The 19,340-nt window shown below is 52.6% G+C and overlaps 1 protein-coding gene across 1 annotated transcript; it reads left to right on the top strand.

Moving 5' to 3' along the window:
* The first annotated feature begins 14,647 nt into the window (after positions 1-14,647).
* On the top strand, positions 14,648-19,013 carry LOC135202782 (proline-rich protein 36-like). The gene is made up of 3 exons (XM_064232243.1): positions 14,648-14,785; positions 15,289-16,793; positions 17,819-19,013. The coding sequence occupies exons 1-3, from the start codon at positions 14,648-14,650 to the stop codon at positions 19,011-19,013; spliced, it is 2,838 nt and encodes a 945-aa protein (XP_064088313.1).
* The last annotated feature ends 327 nt before the right edge of the window (positions 19,014-19,340 follow it).

Below are 19,340 nucleotides of genomic sequence, written 5' to 3'. Positions count from 1 at the left end.
ATTGCATTTTCTTTACTTTAAATAAAACTAAAACTGCACTTTCCTTACTTGAAATGAAACAAAAAAATTAATTGTAAAAAAGAAATGCACTTTCTCCTTCAAGTTGGCATAAATAGTACGCGCCTTTTCGCATATTACACTCTCCATCACTGTATCTTCTGCCAGTTCCTTCTCATTCACCCACACCAGCCGAAGCTTCTCCATGTCTTCATGGATATTTGTCCTTAATTTGGACAGAATTGTAGTTTCTTTCACTGGTCTTGCACTTTTGATGAAATCCTTTTGTTTAAGGATGGTACAAATTGTAGGTGTACTGCGGTCGTACAGCCTTAAGCCAGTTCAATCACTTGTACACCATCCTCATGTTTTTCTATTATTTCTTGATTTACTTCTATCGACATTATTCTCTTCTTCTTCTTCTCACCACTGTCCTTTATACTCACTTTCTTCGGCCCCATGTTGGCCCACAAAAAAGTTCAGTAAAAAATGCAAAAATGATGCAAAAAACGAGTACAGTGCACAAGATCTGACTTGATTCTGCGGGTAACACGTGAGAATGAACGATATGCTGGTCGCAGTGATGCTGGACCCGTGCGTGCCAACTAGCGGCAGCCTCCCGAAACACTCGTATCTCGGACAAAAATATGGACCGAGTTGCAGCTCGTATCTCAAAAAATTCATATGTTGGGCTGCTTGTATCTCAAGGTATTACTGTATTCTTGTTATTTTTAAATAATAATTAAATGACCTTTCTTCTTTTAAATTCTCATTACAGCAAAATATCCGTACGCCAAATTGTCTTACACCAAATAGTCCTACAGCCAATTCTCCTACAGCAAAATGCCTTATGGCGAATTGTCCTAGATCCTGTACGCGTATGTACCAATGCTTACATATTATTCTACAATGATGGACACCCTACAGTCTATTAAGATTAAATCTGAAGGAGCTCATTTTAATTCAATAAATGATACAAAATAGGGATTATGGCTATAAGGAGTATACAAGATGGTCTAGCAAGTCCCTATTATGATGGAAATAAAACATAAACAAACATCTACAACTTATGGCAAACACACTGCAAAAATACTGAATACAGGTCAAAGACTTAGTAGTATGTAGTTCTAACCAGTGCTGCTACAATTATCCAGAATTGGGCCAAGATTTCTTCTCCACTTATATCAATGACTTGCTTTCAACTTGTTTAAGAAATGTATTTGATAAGGCGCCAACAAGTGATTATGCCATTTTACTGTCATGTGGATGCAGCCTATGAGTTTTGGTTGATTATATACACTGAAACTTGAAACTTGGTCAATTTCCAGAAAGGCGATGTCAAACTAAGTGCGTAAAAAAACTATCTTCACAGCATATGTACTAAATTACCAAATATGAAATAGTAAAGGTATATTAAATTGAATACAGTAAAACTTGGAACATCCTAAACTATCTGATGTAAAAGAATTTACTTTAAAAGTTAGGAAATTAGGAAACCTTACAGCTAATAATACCGATCTTATTCACACATTTTTGAGGAGACCTTTTATCCTGAAATTAACTGAATTACCTTTCAACTAATTTAAACATATTAAATTATTCAGAATATAGCAATTTGTCGAAAATTGTATTTTTCCTAACTATACAAGCCTGAGGTCCTTTAACAATAGGAATGTAACTTGCAGCAGCTAGAACCGGTCGTAAGCTTCGAACAAGGGAGTTCAGTAGTTAACTGCTTGTCCGACAGTCAGCGCACCGCGCGACTGGGAGGTGAAGATTCACTTTGCTTTAGGCCCAGGAAAACACAGAGTGATGGTAGGCATGAGGTGGGACTATGTGTAAAGGACCTCAGGTTTGTATAGTTAGGAAAAATACAATTTTCGACAAATTGTTATTTGTTCCAATACGAATACAAACCATTGGTCCTTTAACAATAGGAAGACTCACTTCTTGGTGGGAGGAATCTGAGTCAATGAACAGACTGGTGTTCGTCCACCTTGGTTCCCTCCCTGGTCGTAAGAGCAGAGGGAGGGATCCTAGCCCAATGACTGGGGTATGTACTGCAGGATCAATGGTCAGACCTCTGGACCCAAGTAATAAAAGGGAGGCAAGCGTACCTCTTAAAACTAGCAAGCAAGAATTTGTTCCTATTGCAAGAGGCAATATGAAGTCATGGGTTTGTCTCTTGTTGGCTTCCACTTCCCCCCCCCCCCCTTGTTGGGGAAAGTGGTGGATAATCACTCCTATCCCTAATGAAAGGGGTAGGATGGGGCTCGGTTGAGTAGCTCACCTGCATCGGTCTCCTGTTCCAGCGTAGTGACGACCGCGTCCTTCTGCCCACAGTTAGAGGGGGAGAAAAAGATGGGGAAGAGAAGCCAGTCACACTCTCATTCACTCATCCATACATGCAGTCACACAAGGATTCGATGCTGTTCTGTCCGCTCGGGTGCTGGGTAAGCTACACAACTTGTTGAGCAGCCACCACGGGTCCCAAGGAAAAAGTGTCCAAAGACCTGTGGGCTATATCCCAAAGGTAGAAGGAGGTGAAGGTGGTCTGGTTGGGCCAGACCCCTGCCTTCAGGACCTGCGCCATGGAGAAGTTCTTGCGGAACGCAAGGGAAGGACCAATGCCTCTGACTTCGTGGGCTCTCGGACGAAGGGTACGGATGTCGTTGCTACCATCAGCCTTGTATGCCCTCCTGATCACCTCACGCAGCCAGAAAGAAAGTGTGTTCTTGGACACTTCTTTCTTGGTCACCCCAGTGCTAACGAAGAGGCGTCGACACTCAGGCCTGAGGTGCCGAGTTCTCTTCAGATAGTGCCGTAGAGCCCTCACAGGACAAAGCAGCATCTCATCCGCATCGTTGTTGGTGAAATCCAGTAGGGAGGGGATCGTGAATGACTCGAACCGGTCGTCAGGGACCGAAGGATTCTGAGTCTTCGCTACAAAGTTCGGGACAAAATAGAGCATCACAGATCCCCATTCCCTGGTATGCTTGACGTTGAAGGATAAGCCATGAAGTTCCCCTACTCTCTTCACCGATGCCAGGGCCAGCAAAAAGAGGGTCTTGAGGGTCAGATCCCTGTCTGACGACTCTTGGAGTGGCTCGAAGAGTCTTCGAGTCAGACTCCTAAGGACGAGAGTCACATCCCACCCCGGGGGCCTGAGTTCACTGGTTGGGCAAGACCTCTCGAAGCTCCTCATTAGCAGGGAGATCTCGAACGAGTTCGAGATATCCACTCCCCTCAGCTTCAGGACTAGGGCCAGGGCGGCCCTGTATCCTTTGACTGTGGGGACGGAGAGGAGCTTCTCTCGGCGAAGGAAGACGAGGAAATCCGCTACCTGCTGAAGAGTGGCTCTGAGAGGAGATAGACCCTGTCTACGACACCAACCACAGAAGACGGCCCACGTTCCCTGGTACACAGCTGCAGAGGACTGTCTGATGTACCCATCCATCTCTGTTGCTGCTCGGCGAGAAAAGCCTCTCACTCACAAGAGATGGTGGATAACAGCCAGCCATGAAGATGAAGGGACTGGACTGACTGGTGGTACCTTTCCACGTGTGGCTGGATGAGAAGGTTGTGCCAAGGGGAAATTTCTCTCGGTGCTCCTGCAAGAAGAGCCAGCAGATCCAGATACCAAATGGCCTGGGGCCATTTGGGAGCCACCAGGATCATCCAGAGATTCGGGGTGACCAGTACTCGGCTGATCACCTTGCGAATCAGACAGAACGGGGGAAAGGTGTAAACGAAGAGGTTGTCCCACGGGTGTTGAAGAGCGTCCTCTGCAGCTGCCCATGGGTCCGGCACAGCTGAGTAGAAATCCTGAAGTTTCCTGTTGTGCCGGATGGCGAACAGATCCACGACTGGACGCCCCCACAGGTTGAAGAGCCTTTCCGCCACGTCTGGGTGTAGGGACCATTTGGTCCCTATCACCTGATCCCGACGGCTGAGCTTGTCTGCTACTACATTCTTCTTGCCTGGAATGTAGCGGGCTGACAGCTCAAACGAGTGAGCCATGGCCCACTTGTGCACCTGCAACATCAACTGGTGCAACGGGAGGGAAACTAGGCCCCCGTGTTTGTTGACGTATGCTACTACTGTGGTGTTGTCGCACATCAACACCACCGAGTGTCCCATCAGGCGGTCCTGGAACTCTTGGAGAGCGAGGAACGCTGCCTTGAGCACCAGGACGTTGATGTGAAGGTGCTTGTCATGTTGATCCCACACTCCTGCAGCCAGCAACTCCTCCAGGTGTGCGCCCCATTCCTCGGTTGACGCATCTGAAAACAGCAACATCTCCGGGGATGGGGTAGTGCGGAGAGGCACTCCTCTTACGAGGTTCCTGTCGTCCAGCCACCAGGCTAGGTCCTGCCTCACCTCCTCTGTGAGGGACACGGGGAAGTACGGCGGGTCTCTTGCCTGGGACCAACTCTCATTTAGTCTCCGCAGGTGAAGACGCCCGTGAGGGACTAACGACAGGTGGCCAATTACGACTTGCCATGGCTGAGCTGGCCGTTCCTGCCGAGACAGGAACTCGTAGGCTGCCTCCCTGAATCTGCTGATCCGCAAGTCTGCGGGGAAGACTCGTCCTGCTACCGTATCGATCAACATACCCAGGTACTTCATCCTCTGCTTGGGCTCGAGATCTGACTACTTGAAGTTCACCACGATCCCCAGATTGCGGCAGAACTCGAGGAGTCGATCCCTGTCCCGTAGCAACTGCGAGCGGGAGCTCGCCAGGACTAACCAGTCGTCGAGATACCTCAAGAGACATATCCCAGATGAGTGGGCCCAAGCAGACAACAGAGTGAACACTCGCATGAACACCTGTGGGGCGGTTGAGAGACCGAAGCAAAGTGCCCTGAATTGGTATGAAGCGGAGGTACTTCCTGGAGGATTGATGAACGGGTATCTGGAAATACGCGTCCTTCAAGTCCACCGAAAGCATGAAGTCGTTCTCCCTGATGGAGTCGAGCACGGAGCATGCCGTCTCCATCGTGAACCGAGACTGGTGAACGAATCGGTCCAGGGGAGAGAGATCTATCACCGGGCGCCAGCCCACCAAAGACTTCTCCACCAGGAAAAACGGCTGTAGAAGCCCGATGACCGATCCCTGATGATCTCCACAGCTCCTTTGCTCAGCATGACTTGGACTTCCTGCCGAAGTGCTACGTCCTTGGATGTTCCGGGTACATAGGTCTGAAGGTGGACCGGGTTGGAGGTGAGGGGTGGCCGAGACTCAAAGGGTAGTAGATACAACTCCCGAAGGACGTCTACTATCCAGGTCTTCGCTCCAAAGCGCTGCCATGTTGCCCAATGGCTCACCAGGCACCCCCCCACTTCCGGCAGCAGGTGAGGGGGAACGCCGTCCCTTGCGTTTCCCACCTGTCTTCGGCTTCTTCTTCCCAGCTCTCCCTCATGAGGAGGAGGGCTGGTTACGGTTGCTCCTAGAACAAGGCAAAGGCAGAGTCTTTCCCCTGGGCCTCAATGATGCGATCGTCTTGGCCACAAAGGAAGCACTAACCAAGCTCTTGGGCTTGGCCGCAGTAGCTCGAGGCTGCCCAGACGCCTTTGAGACTGCCTGGTGTACTAGACGGTCACTGTCATCAGTGCGCCATCGCTCCACCGCAGCGTCCACCATCTCTCCGGGGAAGAGAGAGGAGGAACTCCGCACCGGTCTGTTGCGAAGACCCAGAGCCGCGTCACGCCCAGCCGCCCTGGTCACTCAGGTGAGGACTGCGTCCCTACATCGAAGAACCAGGTTGGCCCACAGGTTTGCCGTCTGGTCGGCTAGGTAGGAGATGGCTCTACCTCCAGACTGGCACAGTCTCCCGAAAGCCGGGTCACCTTCAGGAGTGATATTTCCCGAAGTGGCCGCGACCTTAGACACCATGAGGGACCACAGGTCTAACCAGGAGACTGCTTGGAATGCCGCCATGGTGGTTGATTCCAAGGCGAGTGCCTCTTGCTCCGAGAACCACAAGTTCTCCGACAGGAGCTGCTGCAGACACCCCCGGTGTTAGCCTAGCTAACTCCGGGTTAACCTGTTTGGGCAGCAAAGGGTCCTCCGATGGCACGTAGAATCTCCTCTGTCGCAGTAGAGGTGGGGGAAGTAGCTTGGATGACCTGCCAGACCGTAGTGAGCCCTCCTGTCCGGAGACGAGAGAGTCCACCTGGCCCAGCACCGAGTCAGCCAGAGCTGATCGCGGCAGACCCACCGTCGTCTTGGGTTCCTTCTTAGGACCCCAGAATGACTCGAGCCTGGAGGTAGGCTCAGAAAGTGGTACTGGCGATCCTTCCCCGAGGTCATTGTGCTGACGAATCAGCGCAATAACCTCTGCAAACGACCTCTGGATCTCGGGAGTGACCGCGTCTTGTGGAGTAGGACCATCAAGTCCCTCCAACAAGAGCGCCTCCCGAGACCCTCCTCCTTCCGAAGGAGGAACTGCAACAGACCCCTCCTGGTCTTCTCCTGCTACTTGTGCGTACGACCTTCTTGGTCCTTTGACTGTGCCAGGCTCGTAGGGCGTCGTGGTGGGATTGTGAGGAGCGCGCTCCCCACGGTCACTCCGGATCGCCTCGCTCTTCCCACCGTAGCCCGAGGAAGTTGAAGGGATTGGAGAGGAAGACCTGACACTCCCCCCTCGCTCACCGACAGAACCGGTGTGCTTGGGGGGCTGCAGGCAATCGCCAACCAGTGGTGGTGATCGAGCTGCAGGCCTGGTCGCACCGCTCTCCGGGGAAGAGCGGCTGGACCGAGAACAGCGACTCCGGTCCCGAGTGTCAGGAGAGCTGCTGCTGGTCCCCCTACCCGCCCAGTCCCGGCGGGAGCGGCGGTCAGGTGACCTACAGAGTCCGCTGTCGCGGTGGGAGCGGGGACTGTCCTCACGGCGTGTCGAGCCACTGGAACCTGCCGAAGCTGGTTCTGGCGACCGAGGGGACCTCTTCCTTGTCTCAACCCGCGGCTGGTCTGGGACCGTCGTGTCAACCCTAGGGGCCCGCGTATTGCTACAAGAGCGATCAATGGCGTGGCGGGAGTCTCCTGAGCAACTCTCACCTGTCTTCCGCTCCGTGCCTCGGTCCTGGCGCCGAGCAAACTCGGAAGCCTGGACTTTGGCTGCACGGTCACCCGCAGGCGACCGCCCACTCGGTACCTCTCGCGAACAAGAGGCCGAGACGGAACCTGATGCAGCGGCAGAGCCCCTAGCACCAGGTGAGGAGGTAACGGTGTTAGCCGGTACCCCTCTGGTCCCCGACTTCTTCCATGCAGAAGGAGAGACAGGCCCCACTCCCAAAGGAGCAGGAGGACCAGCGGAAGATCCCCCGTTCCACCTAAGAAGGAGACTTCTTAGGGGGGAGGAGACAGCCTTCCTCCTCGGCCGTGAAGCCTTGAAAGCCGAAGGGGAAGAGGCAGCAGCAGACGACAACAAAGAAGACGATGAAGACGACGACGACACCTTCCTCCTCTTCTTCTTCTTCTTCGTCAGCTTCCTCAGGACAGTAGTCAGATCCTCCATCCAGGACAGAGCCGGGGCTATTGCCGGAAGGACCTGCGACTGGGGCAGCAACACCACGGGCTGGAACGATGTCGGCAGGGGCTGGGCCAGGTAGAACAGGTACAGCAGGTACAGCAGGCACGGCAGGAAAGGCAAGTACAGCAGGAGGCAGGGCAGCGGCCAGCGACCTCCTGGGTACTGGTGGCAGGTCCAGGGGAAAGCTCTTGGGGCACCGGAAGTTGGGGGCTGAGGCGAGAGCAGCGAACCCAGGCGGCGGTGTTACGACCCTCCTCGGAACGCTGGACAACGGCGCCTGCACTGCAGCTGAAGGGGTCACCATAGTGATATGCTGAGTATACACCAGGTGAGGAGGGGCGGCATACCCTGGGGTCGATACAGTGGTGGTGGTCACCGGGCCATGAGTCACCGTAGAAGAGCCACCCGCCAGGTGATCCAACAGCTCCCGAATACTCGGTGTCCCCTGGAGACCCAGCGAGTGCCACACCTGGCCGAAGTCGTCACCCGTGGCAATCGCACCTGAGGAAGCAAAAGTTGGGTTAGTAGGAGGGGTTCCCCCTCGCCCTGGGGTGACAAGTCCCACCCCGAGCTAACGGAAGACCCCGAGTACAATTGGATGTCGGGGTACCTAGACCCCTCCTCCACGCTCAATGGATCAGGTGAAGAGAAGGAGCGAGAAACAACACCCCCCCTCTGAAGGGGAAGGAGCCATACTCGGGAGCTGAGATGGAGAGAGGAAAGAAGACGACGTGTCCGTGACCAGGGAAGTAGCCGGAGAACTTTCCGATGACTCCCTGGCAGGCTTACGTCGCTTCCTCCTCCCTTCAAAGCGCGCCCACTGCTCCTCCGACCACAAAACACAAATATCACAGGGCTCGGCGCGAGAGCATTCGTGCCCCCGACACCGAGCACACAATTCATGAGGATCTACCTTGGGAAAAGAGCAGAAGGCCCCACACCTACGGCCCTCCACACCAGGGCAAGTCCTGCGGCTGATGGGGGGGTGCGGGAAACTCTCCAGCTCACGAGAATCCATAATAGTTAAATTGCAACAATACAAACACACGTACTTACAGTATTGAGAACAATTCACACAAAAGCAAACCAAGGTTTGGAGAAAACAAAGCACACAACGAAAGGCGGGCAGAGAGAAGTGGAGAACACGTCTGTCACCCAGCACGGCCAAAAGCAAAGTGAATCTTCACCTCCCAGTCGCGCGGTGCACTGACTGTCGGACAAGCAGTTAACTACCGAACTCCCTTGTTCGAAGCTTACGACCGGTTCCAGCTGTCGCAAGTTACATTCCTATTGTTAAAGGACCGATGGTTTGTATTTGTATCGAAACAACTTGGACTTTAGAATGAACTTGTTCAAGACTGAAAGATCTATGATGGGGCGCCAGGCACCCGAGGCCTTTAGAACTACAAACACCCATGAGTAAAACCCGGGAGAAGGAGGAGCTCGCTCTATGGCATCCTTCTCCAAGGCTTGACCCCTGATTGAGTGAGGGGAATAACTGCTGAACTCGAGAGGACGATTGGAAAGCGGAGGTCTCGAAACAAAAGGGATCTCGTAACCTAAATTCAGGACCTCCACTACCCAAGCATCCACTGCTCTCTCCTGCCAAGCTGACCAATGGTGAGAGGGACAAGATCCTACTGTGGTCCCCAGACAGAGGTAATGACTTCCTACTTCTGAAAATTCTTACGCAAAGGCAAGGAAGAAGAAGGTCCTCTTGGAGGTTAAGCTCTTCCTCTGCCCTTAGAGCCACGCCAAGAACCTCTCCCACGTTTCAAAGAGTGAGCACCAGAGGAGGAAGCTGAGGCGCCAGAAACCTGAGATGTACTCTGAAAAACGAGCCAGAAGGAGGAGGTTGTTGGGCTGGAGCAGAAGGTACGGATCTGGCACTAAAGTTACACTTACTCCTTGAAGGAATGGGAGGAAGACCAGAGGAAAAAGCCCTTGATAAGGCCCAGTGAGCTTGGGAAGAGGCATCACCTTGATGTTCCTTTAAAACCTCAGAAAGCACAGACATATCAAATAGGGAATCGCCAAAAGGAGAAGAGGACAATAAACGATTACGCCTTAGAGAAACAAGAAAGGCCTGCATTGAAGCGGCAAGCTCATTCTGATGTACAGAAGCGATTGAAATAGACGAGCAGGATTTCTCAAAAAGAAGAGCATCGGGAGGAACAAACCCGTAGTCCTTGATATACATTAAAAGACCTCCGATGACCCACATATTGAAGGATTGAGCTTCTTGTAAGGAGCTCATAACAGACTCCATGGCAATAAAGACTTCGATTGAGACCGAGACCGAAGCCTTGGAAAGCAAATGTTGACCTGAAAGTCAGACAAAATCAGGATTTGGTTTGGGGGGTTGAGAGAATGAAGCATCATCCGCCACCTGATAAACTCCTCTCCGGTGTCGTAGAAGAGAAGAGAGCTTCCTCTTCTCTTCCCCGATCACTTTCGAAAGTTTAGTGGCGATGTCCGCCCTCACTCTTGCGAACCTTTGAGCAAAGGGGAAACGTAAAAATTCCTGCTACCGGGAAGGACCGTCAAGAAAAATCCCTTCTGTAATACAACGAGGCGGAGGCTGCTTCTGCTCTTTAGGCCTCACCTGAGGAAGAAAACTCAAAATTAAATAAAAAAGTTTCTTGAACTCGACATCATGACCGCCATTCAAAGAAACATCAATATCACATGAATCCACGTCATCATCATCATCGTCAGATCCTAACCAAGAAACTTCCCCTGAAGTAAGAACCTGACAACTAGCTATCTTAGGTCTAACACTAATACCCCTCCCCCCTTCTCCTAAATAAGCGCCCTTTGGCACGGTTACAGGACTAACAGGGGACACATTGGGTAAAGAATCGTCAGGCACCTGCCTGAACCGGATCCCCCCTAGGCCTTCGCCACGACGGGGTTCACAAGCCGAGGTATCTGTCGCACCATTACCCATGGTGCTGTCGACAGGTACGTGACGAGGAGCTGAAAATGAATCTAAAAGTGTTAGACATTCTAGTAAAAGCTTCAAAATTCTCTGACAGCTTGTTAAACTTGGCTGAAATGCCTCTATCTAAACTAAGCTGAATTTTTTTTAATTTCTGTCTCCAACTAGTTTCCATCGCCAAAACTTTGATTCAACATCAGAAACAGCTTCACAATTTTCTGGTTGTACAGGTGGCAAAGCATCAATTAATTCGGAATCGGAATCACACGATACCGAAACCGAAGAGCCAGAACCATGAGCGCACAAGTCAAAAAAATCATTAGATACAGGTCTAGCTACCGATTTCTTTTTTTCTTTAATCAATTTGTTACGCTGCAAGATTCTTTGGTGTTTCATGTAAGCCGTCATGTCTTCGTCAGACCAAGTCTTACATAAGTCACAACAAGAAGTCAAGTCACAAACCTGTCCATGACAAAAGCTACAAATGTCATGGGGTTCATACTCCCTGCTACTCATCCTTGTCCCACAAGCCGGGCAATTCCTGATGTTGCTTGCAGAAGGAAGCATCGAATTATCTTGGCAATCCATTGGACTGTCAGACAGGTCACATAATTCTGGGTCGCGCAAAAATAACAATTTGTTGAAAATTGTATTTTTCTAACTATACAAACCTGAGGTCCTCTAACAATAGGAATATGCTTTCAGAGTAGCTGGAATTACGGCTGTTGAATCTTGAACAAGGGGGTTAGGCAGTAACTACCGTGGGGCAGGCTAGCCTGCCCGGATGTAAACACTCCACTTTGCCTTTCGGCCCAGGTTCAGATTGAGGGGTGGCAAGAGGTGGGCATATTTGTTAAAGGCCCTCAGGTTTGTATAGTTAGGAAAAATACAATTTTCGACAAATTGTTATTTGTTCCGATACGTAATACAAACCTTTCGGTCCTTTAACAATAGGAAGACTCACTGATTGGTGGGAGGAATCTGAGTGAGCCTCTAGAACTGACTGGAGTTCTGCGCACCTAGGCTACTCCTCCTGGTCGTAAGAGCGAGGAGGAGTGCCCTGCTGCCTCTGACAACTTGATCAGAGTATAGGAGCTGCGTGATCAAGAGTCAGAATTCTGGGCCTTTTCGAAATGAGTGAGGGACCGTGACTCATCTGAAAAAGGGCTGTGAAGAATATTGGCGTTGGAGACATTAATGCAAAGTTCTGGGAAGGGTTTGCATTATTGTCAGTCTCCTTCCTCCCCTTGCTAGAGGAAGGAGCGGGATTGCTTCTATGATTCTGATAAGAAACATAAAAAGGATGCTTATGTATAGGCTTACCGCATCAATCGTCCGACCAGCCAGTGTGAGTTCGAGTCCTATCCTCAACCCGAAGGAGAGGAACGGAGAGACGAGGAGTGGAAGGGGGAGAGCCAGTCACTCTCGCATCCTTCTTACCTCTACAACTGTACACCATGGACGGGATGCAACTTGTCATGTCGAGGAGCTGGGTAAGCAAACACATCTTGCAAGCATCCACCACTGGTCCAGGGAAATGAGGTTCCAAGGACCTGTGGGCAGTCCCGGAGGGAAAGAAGGATATGGTCGCGATGACCTATCCAGCTTCCTGTCGGACATAACCTTCGGAGTGATGTCCAGTACCCATACTGGTCTGTCCGTCTGCAGAGAAATGTCTCGCGGTCTCGTATCCCACTGCAGTGAAGTCTCTCGCGGTTTCGTACCCCACTGCGGCGAAGTCTCTTCGTCTCCGCGGTGGAAGGACACCGACACTCCATGGTGGGTGTCGATGGTTATGGGTACCGGAACACACTAGTAGGACGAAGTAATGATTGATCTGGTATAACCGATACTAAGTCCACAGCGTTGCTCGTGACGGTCTTGGATGCGTCGACAGCTGCCGACTGACTGCGTTCGGTTGTGTGAGGCGAGCTGTCCAAGCATCTGAGGCGTAGTCATGTGACCCTTGCCTTTTGAAGGGTTATGCCAAGAGACCATACAAATCATCTATCTGTTGCCACCGATGCCGGAAGGCGAGATGATGATTCTCTCAAGGCATGTGCCCAACAGGCGAAAGTCATTTGCCTTCTAGAGACCGAGGTCCCTGATGGCAAGACAGAAGTTCTCATAGTAGTTGAATCTCAGCTAAGGAGAAACAACACTATGTGTCGTTGAAGACGAAGGTGGTAGGTGAATGCAGGCCTACGTCATCACAGCCGAATCGAGAGAAATAACTCAAGATTCTGAACTTAGAAAAGTCCCGCTGATGACACCAACCCACGAAGACGGCTTAATCCTTGTGATTTACAAAGGACTGAAAACGCTAAACCACTACTTCATTGCTGTTCGGTGAGAAGTCGAAGTTGCAATGAAAGTGGAGCACTTTTCAGTTATGGAAACACAGGGATGTACTGCCTGAAGAACCGCTTCTCATGGGCTGAATCATCATCTTCCCAGGTTATCCAGGGAGGACATCTATATACTTGGAAGTAGAGCTAGCAGGGCGGGGAACAGGCAATGTCTTCCATTATACATCTACAATTCGGGGGTGAACAATGAACAATTGCACACCTACGAATACAAGATATATTTAGGAGACAAACTCAGATGTCTGAAGAAATCATTCTGCATTATCGCAGCGGCAGGTGCGATGCAGCGGGAGACTAGGCTACAGACTTCTGTTACTGTGCTGTAAACAGAAAGATGATAGCGGAGAGTCTATTGAGATATCTCTATCTGAAAATTCTCGCAATGTCCAAGGTGACTCAGTAGAGATGGTCATTCACGTATGCGAGAATTCCAGCCAACCAGAGACCTAAGTCTGTGATTGCCGGGCAGAGATTCGGTTCGGTAGTCAATCATTGTAGAGGAGAGAGACATAATCCGACCGTGCTATCTTTGAGAGCCAACTGGTACTGTGCTGCGGCAGGCAGCCCAATACACCGCTAGCTCTTGCTCACTCATCATCCTGAGTTGCCAGGTAATCCATTCCAAGAAGGAATGCGAGGTGTTGTTGTTGTAACGATACCTTAAGTATCTCACAATCGAAACTGGTAACTCCTGGGAGGTTTGCAGGGCAGTCCCGACTTGCAGTTCAATTAAGAAGATACTACTCGTCTCGGTCACAACCCGTAGAGTTAACTACAGTATGTGCCTACACCTCGGACAATTCAACTGATAACAGAAGCATGTCGCGAGGGCAATATACGAAGTATATTTGTAGGTCCCTGTACATAGACCTCCATCCTAAATTCTCTTTCATTTGAGGAACAAGAATAAGGACTGGAGGCCGACACCCTTCATTCTCTAATGAAGAGAGTGAAGGAGAAGTTTCCCCCGAAGGAAGACTTCTATGGTGATAACAGGATACCGAAGACGATAGTTCAAGCCAAACTGGATGTTCCCATCCGTTCTTCTCTATCCCGGCGTTGGCCGCCTACTGAGTCGACGGAACGTCAGGTCCATCCAGGCTGAGCCCTTCCCGAGATATTCTTCCTTCAGCAGCAGTGCTTTTCTTGAATGCTATAAATTCCAGGAATTCGAGCATTCGGCGAGATTTCCGATTATTGTAGTAACAATTATCTGGGATTCTCGTCTCGCCCACTCTGGACCGTGGTTTCGCCCAAGTGTTTGCAGATCGTAGAAGACCAGAACACTCGGAGAGTGCTAGAAATTCCAAAGAACTCTAAGCACTCGGCAAAACCCCCAACAAATTCGTCAGACGATCATCGGGTGGTGGTCCTCCCGATTCCCGTAGAAATCGAGGATGGGGCAAGTTCCTTCCTCAATAACGGGGACTTACGTCCGGTAGGACCAGAAGGTTCCCCCCCAGGAATGCAGTCCCCATCGTGGAATCCTACAGAGAATGCTCTGCAGGATCCCTTCCTTTCCCTTCGCAGCCATAGGGAGAGAGGGAATGGGGGAGGTAGATTGGATACTCGCTCGCCTTCCCAGTGATGGCCGCTCAGAGTCTAGGAAAACGTTTTCCCGAGGAGGGTTACGAACTTGTACTGCAGGCTAAACTTCTGCCGCCACCATGACCGTCGTCTGGGTGGGGCTGAGCGAGCACCTGACAGGAGAGAGCTGATACCGTCCTCCGACGCATCCCAGTCCTCGTCGAGGTCGAAACCTCTCAAGAGGACTGAAAGGGGACCCAACCCTGGTCTCTGAGTGCATGGTCCAGAAGGACCGTCATGTGAACGGTGGTGATGGTCTCTCTGAGAGTCTGGGAAGCATCATTCATCCTCGCCAGCCCCCCACGATCTCCTCCAACCACTTGAGCGAGGATCTGTTGGTCCCAAGACCGAACCAGGCTCGTGGCTGGACCGTAAGAAGTGCATTCCTCACGGTCACTCCTGTTCGCCTCGTTCCTCCCGGTGTAGCCTGAGGAGGTTGAAGGGACAGGTGAGGGAGACCTGATGCTCCTACCCTGCCTACTAGCAGAACTAGTAGGCTGGGAAGACTGCAGGCGATCACCAACCCACAGTGGCGTTCGAGCTGCAGGTCTCGACCAGTGGCTTCTTGCAGAGAAACGCTGGACCAAGGAACGGAGTGTCGGTCTCTTATGTAAGGGGAGCTGTTATGAGAGCTCCTCCCCTGCCTACCTGCAGAACCAGTAGGCTCAGAATCCAAGTGTGGTTGCAGGCAGCCCCCCAAATGCCTGTTGTCTTCCGGGCCTCGGCTCAGAATCCAAGTGTGGTTTCGGGCAGCCCCCAACTGCCTGACGTCCTCCGGGCCTCAGCTCAGAGTCCAAGTGGGGTTCCAGGGAGGCTCCCAACTGCCTGTCATCGGCTTAGAGTACAAGTATGATTCCAGGTAGCCCCCCAACTTCCTGTCGTCGGCTCAGAGTCCAAGTTTGGTTCCAGGCAGGCCCCCAACTGCCTGTCGTCGGCTCAGATTGCAATTGTGGTTCCAGGCAGCACCCCAACTACCTGTCGTCGGCTCAGAGTCCAAGTGTGGTTCCAGGCAGCCCCACAACTGCCTGTCGTCAGCTCAGAGTCCAATTGTGGTTCCAAGCAGCCCCTCAACTGCCTGTCATCAGCTCAGAGTGCAAGTGTGGTTCTAGGCAGCCCCCCAATTACCTGTCGTCCTCCAGGCCTCAGCTCAGAATCCAAGTTTGGTTCCAGGCAGCTCCTCAACTGCCTGTCGTCCTCTGGGCCTCAGCTCAGAGTCCAAGTGTGGTTCCAGGCACATACTGCCTATCATTGGCTCAGAGTCCAAGTGTGGTTCCAGGTAGCCCCCAACTGCCTGTCATCCTCCGGGCCTTGGCTCAGAGTCCAAGTGTGGTTCCAGGCAGCCCCCCAACAGCCTCTCGTCCTCCGGACCTTGGCTCAGAGTCCAAGTGTGGTTTCAGGCAGCCCCCAACTGCCTGTCGTCCTCTGGGCCTCGGCTCAGAGTCCAAGTGTGGTTCCATGCAGGCCCCCAACTGCCTGTCATCGGCTTAGAGTCCAAGTGTGGTTCCAGGTAGGGCCCCAACTGCCTGTTTTTGGCTCAGAATCCAAGTTTGGTTCCAGGCAGCCCCCTAACTGCCTGTCATCAGCTCAGATTGTAATTGTGGTTCAGGGCAGCACCCCAACTGCCTGTCATCGGCTCAGAGTCCAATTGTGGTTCCAAACAGACCCCCAACTGCCTGTCGTCCTCCAGCCCTCGGTTCAGTGTCCAAATATTTTCCAATTAGCCCCCCAACTGCCTGTCATCCTCCGAGCCTCGGCTCAGAGTCCAAGTGTGGTTCCAGGCAGCCCTCCAACCGCCTGTCGTCCTCCGGGCCTCGGCTCAGAGTCCAAGTGTGGTTCCAGGCAGCCCTCCAACCGCCTGTCGTCCTCCGGGCCTCGGCTCAGAGTCCAAGTGTGGTTCCAGGCAGCCCTCCAACCGCCTGTCGTCCTCCGGGCCTCGGCTCAGAGTCCAAGTGTGGTTCCAGGCAGCCCTCCAACCGCCTGTCGTCCTCCGGGCTCGGCTCAGAGTCCAAGTGTGGTTCCAGGCAGCCCTCCAACCACCTGTCGTCCTCCGGGCCTCGGCTCAGAGTCCAAGTGTAGTTCCAGGCAGAACCCCCAACAGCCTGTCGTCCTCCGGGCCTCGGCTCAGGATCCAAGTGTGGTTCCAGGCAGCCCTCCAACAGCCTGTCGTCCTCCGGGCCTCGGCTCAGAGTCCAAGTGTGGTTCCAGGCAGCCCCACAACTGCCTGTCGTCAGCTCAGAGTCCAAGTGTGGTTCCAAACAGACCCCCAACTGCCTGTCGTCCTCCAGCCCTCGGTTCAGTGTCCAAATATTTTCCAATTAGCCCCCCAACTGCCTGTCATCCTCCGAACCTCGGCTCAGAGTCCAAGTGTGGTTCCACGCAGCCCTCCAACCGCCTGTCGTCCTCCGGCCCTCGGTTCAGTGTCCAAATATTGTTCCAATTAACCCCCTAACTGCCTTCTCCTCCACGGGCTTTGGCTTCAGGAGTCCCAAGTGTGGTTTCCAAAGCAGGCCCCCAAACGCCTGTCATCCTCTGGGCCTTGGCTTAAAAGAGTCCAAGTTTGGTTCCAGGCAGCCCTTCCAACCGTTCTGTCCGCCCTTCCCCCAACCCTCCGTTTCACCGGCCTGTCCGTTCCTCCGTCCTCGGGTCCCAGTGTTCAAATAATTGTTCCAATTAACCCCCTAACTGCCTGTCATCCTCCGGGCTTTGGCTCAGAGTCCAAGTGTGGTTCCAAGCAGGCCCCCAACTTGCCTGTCCAAATCCTATGCGGCCTTGGCTTAAGAGCCAAGTGTGGTTCCAAGGCAGGACCCTCCAACCGTCCTGTCGGTCCTACGGCCCTCCGGTTCAGTGGGTCAAATATTTGGTTCCAATAACCCCCTAACTGCCTGTCATCCTCCGGGCTTTGGCTCAGAGTCCAAGTGTGGTTCCAAGCAGGCCCCCAACTGCCTGTCATCCTCTGGGCCTTGGCTAAGAGTCCCAGTGTGGTTCCAGACAGCCCTCCAACCGCCTGTCGTCCTCCGGCCCTCGGTTCAGTGTCCAAATATTGTTCCAATTAACCCCCTAACTGCCTGTCATCCTTCGGGCTTTGGCTCAGAGTCCAAGTGTTGTTCCAGGCAGCCCCCCAACTGCCTGTCATCCTCTGGCCTCGGCTCAAAGTCCTAGTGTTGTTCCAGCAGCCCCACAACTGCCTGTTGTGGGCTCAAGAGTAGTCCAAGGCTGGGTTCCAAACAGCCCCGCAGATGCCTGCCGTCGGCTCAAGAGTAGTCCGAGGGTGGGTTCCAGGCAGCCCCACAACTGCCTGTCATCAGCTCAAGAGTATTCCAAGGCTGGATTCCAGGCAGTCCCCCAACTGCCTGTCATCGGCTTGAGAGTATTCCAAGGCTGGATTCCAGGCAGTCCCCCAACTGCCTGTCATTGGCTCGAGAGTATTCCAAGGCTGGATTCCAGGCAGTCCCCCAACTGCCTGTCATCGGCTCGAGAGTATTCCAAGGCTGGATTCCAGGCAGTCCCCCAACTGCCTGTCATCGGCTCGAGAGTATTCCAAGGCTGGATTCCAGGCAGTCCCCCAACTGCCTGTCATTTTTGGCTCGAGAGCATTCAAGCTGGATCCAGGCAGCCCCCAACGCCTGCCTCATCGCTCAAGAGCATTCCAAAGGCTTGGATTCCAGGCAGCCCCCCAAACTGCCTTTCATCGGCTCAAGAGCATTCAAGGTGGGATTCAGGGCAGCCCCCCCAACTGCCCTTTCATCGGCTCAAGAGCATTCCAAGGCTGGATTCCAGGCAGCCCCCCAACTGCCTTTCATCGGCTCAAGAGCATTCCAAGGCTGGATCCAGGCAGTCCCCCAACGCCCTTCATCGGCTCCCAAGAGCATTCAAGGCGGATTCCAGGCAGTCCCCCAACTGCCTGTCATCGGCTCAAGAGCATTTCCAAGGAAGGATTCCAGGCAGTCCCCCAACTGCCTGTCATCGGCTCAAGAGTATTCCAAGGCTGGATTCCAGGCAGTCCCCCAACTGCCTGTCATCGGCTCGAGAGTATTCCAAGGCTGGATTCCAGGCAGTCCCCCAACTGCCTGTCATCTGCTCAAGAGTATTCCAAGGCTGGATTCCAGGCAGTCCCCAACAAAACTGACTGTTATCTGCTCAAGAGTATTCCAAGGCTGGATTCCAGGCAGCCCCCAACTGCCCTTTCCATCGGCTCGAGAGTATTTTTTCCAAGGCTGGATTCCAGGCAGTCCCCCAACTGACTGTCATCGGCTCAGAGTATTCCAAGGCTGGATTCCAGGCAGTCCCCCAACTGCCTGTCATCGGCTCGAGAGTATTCCAAGGCTGGATTCCAGGCAGCCCCCCAACTGCCTTTCATCGGCTCGAGAGTATTCCAAGGCTGGATTCCAGGCAGCCCCCCACTGCCTTTCATCGGCTCAAGAGTATTCCAAGGCTGGATTCCAGGCAGTCCCCCCAACTGCCTTTCATCGGACTCAAGAGTATTCAAGGCTGGATCCAGGCAGTCCCACAAATGCCTGTCATCGGCATGAGAGTATTCAAGGCTGGATTCCAGGCAGTCCCCCAACTGCCTGTCATCGGCAATGAGAGTATTCCAAGGCTGGATTCCAGGCAGTCCCCCAACTGCCTGTCATCGGCTCAAGAGTATTCCAAGGCTAGATTCCAGGCAGTCCCCAACGCCTTGGCATCGGGCTCAAGAGTATTCCAAAGGCTGGATTTCCAGGAAGCCCCCAACTGCCTTTAATAGGCTCAAGAAGTATTCCAAGGCTGGATTCCAGGCAGTCCCACAAACTGCCTGTCATCGGCGCAAGAGTATTCCAAGGCTGGATTCCAGGGCAGCCCACAACTGCCTGTCATCGGCTCAAGAGTATTCCAAGGCTGGATTCCAGGCAGGCCCCCCAACTGCCTGTCATC

Source organism: Macrobrachium nipponense, chromosome 33 (assembly GCF_015104395.2).
Source record: "Macrobrachium nipponense isolate FS-2020 chromosome 33, ASM1510439v2, whole genome shotgun sequence".
NCBI lineage: Eukaryota > Metazoa > Arthropoda > Malacostraca > Decapoda > Palaemonidae > Macrobrachium > Macrobrachium nipponense.
The sequence above is the reverse complement of the archived record's forward strand: the minus strand, read 5'-3'. Positions and strand labels throughout refer to the sequence as shown.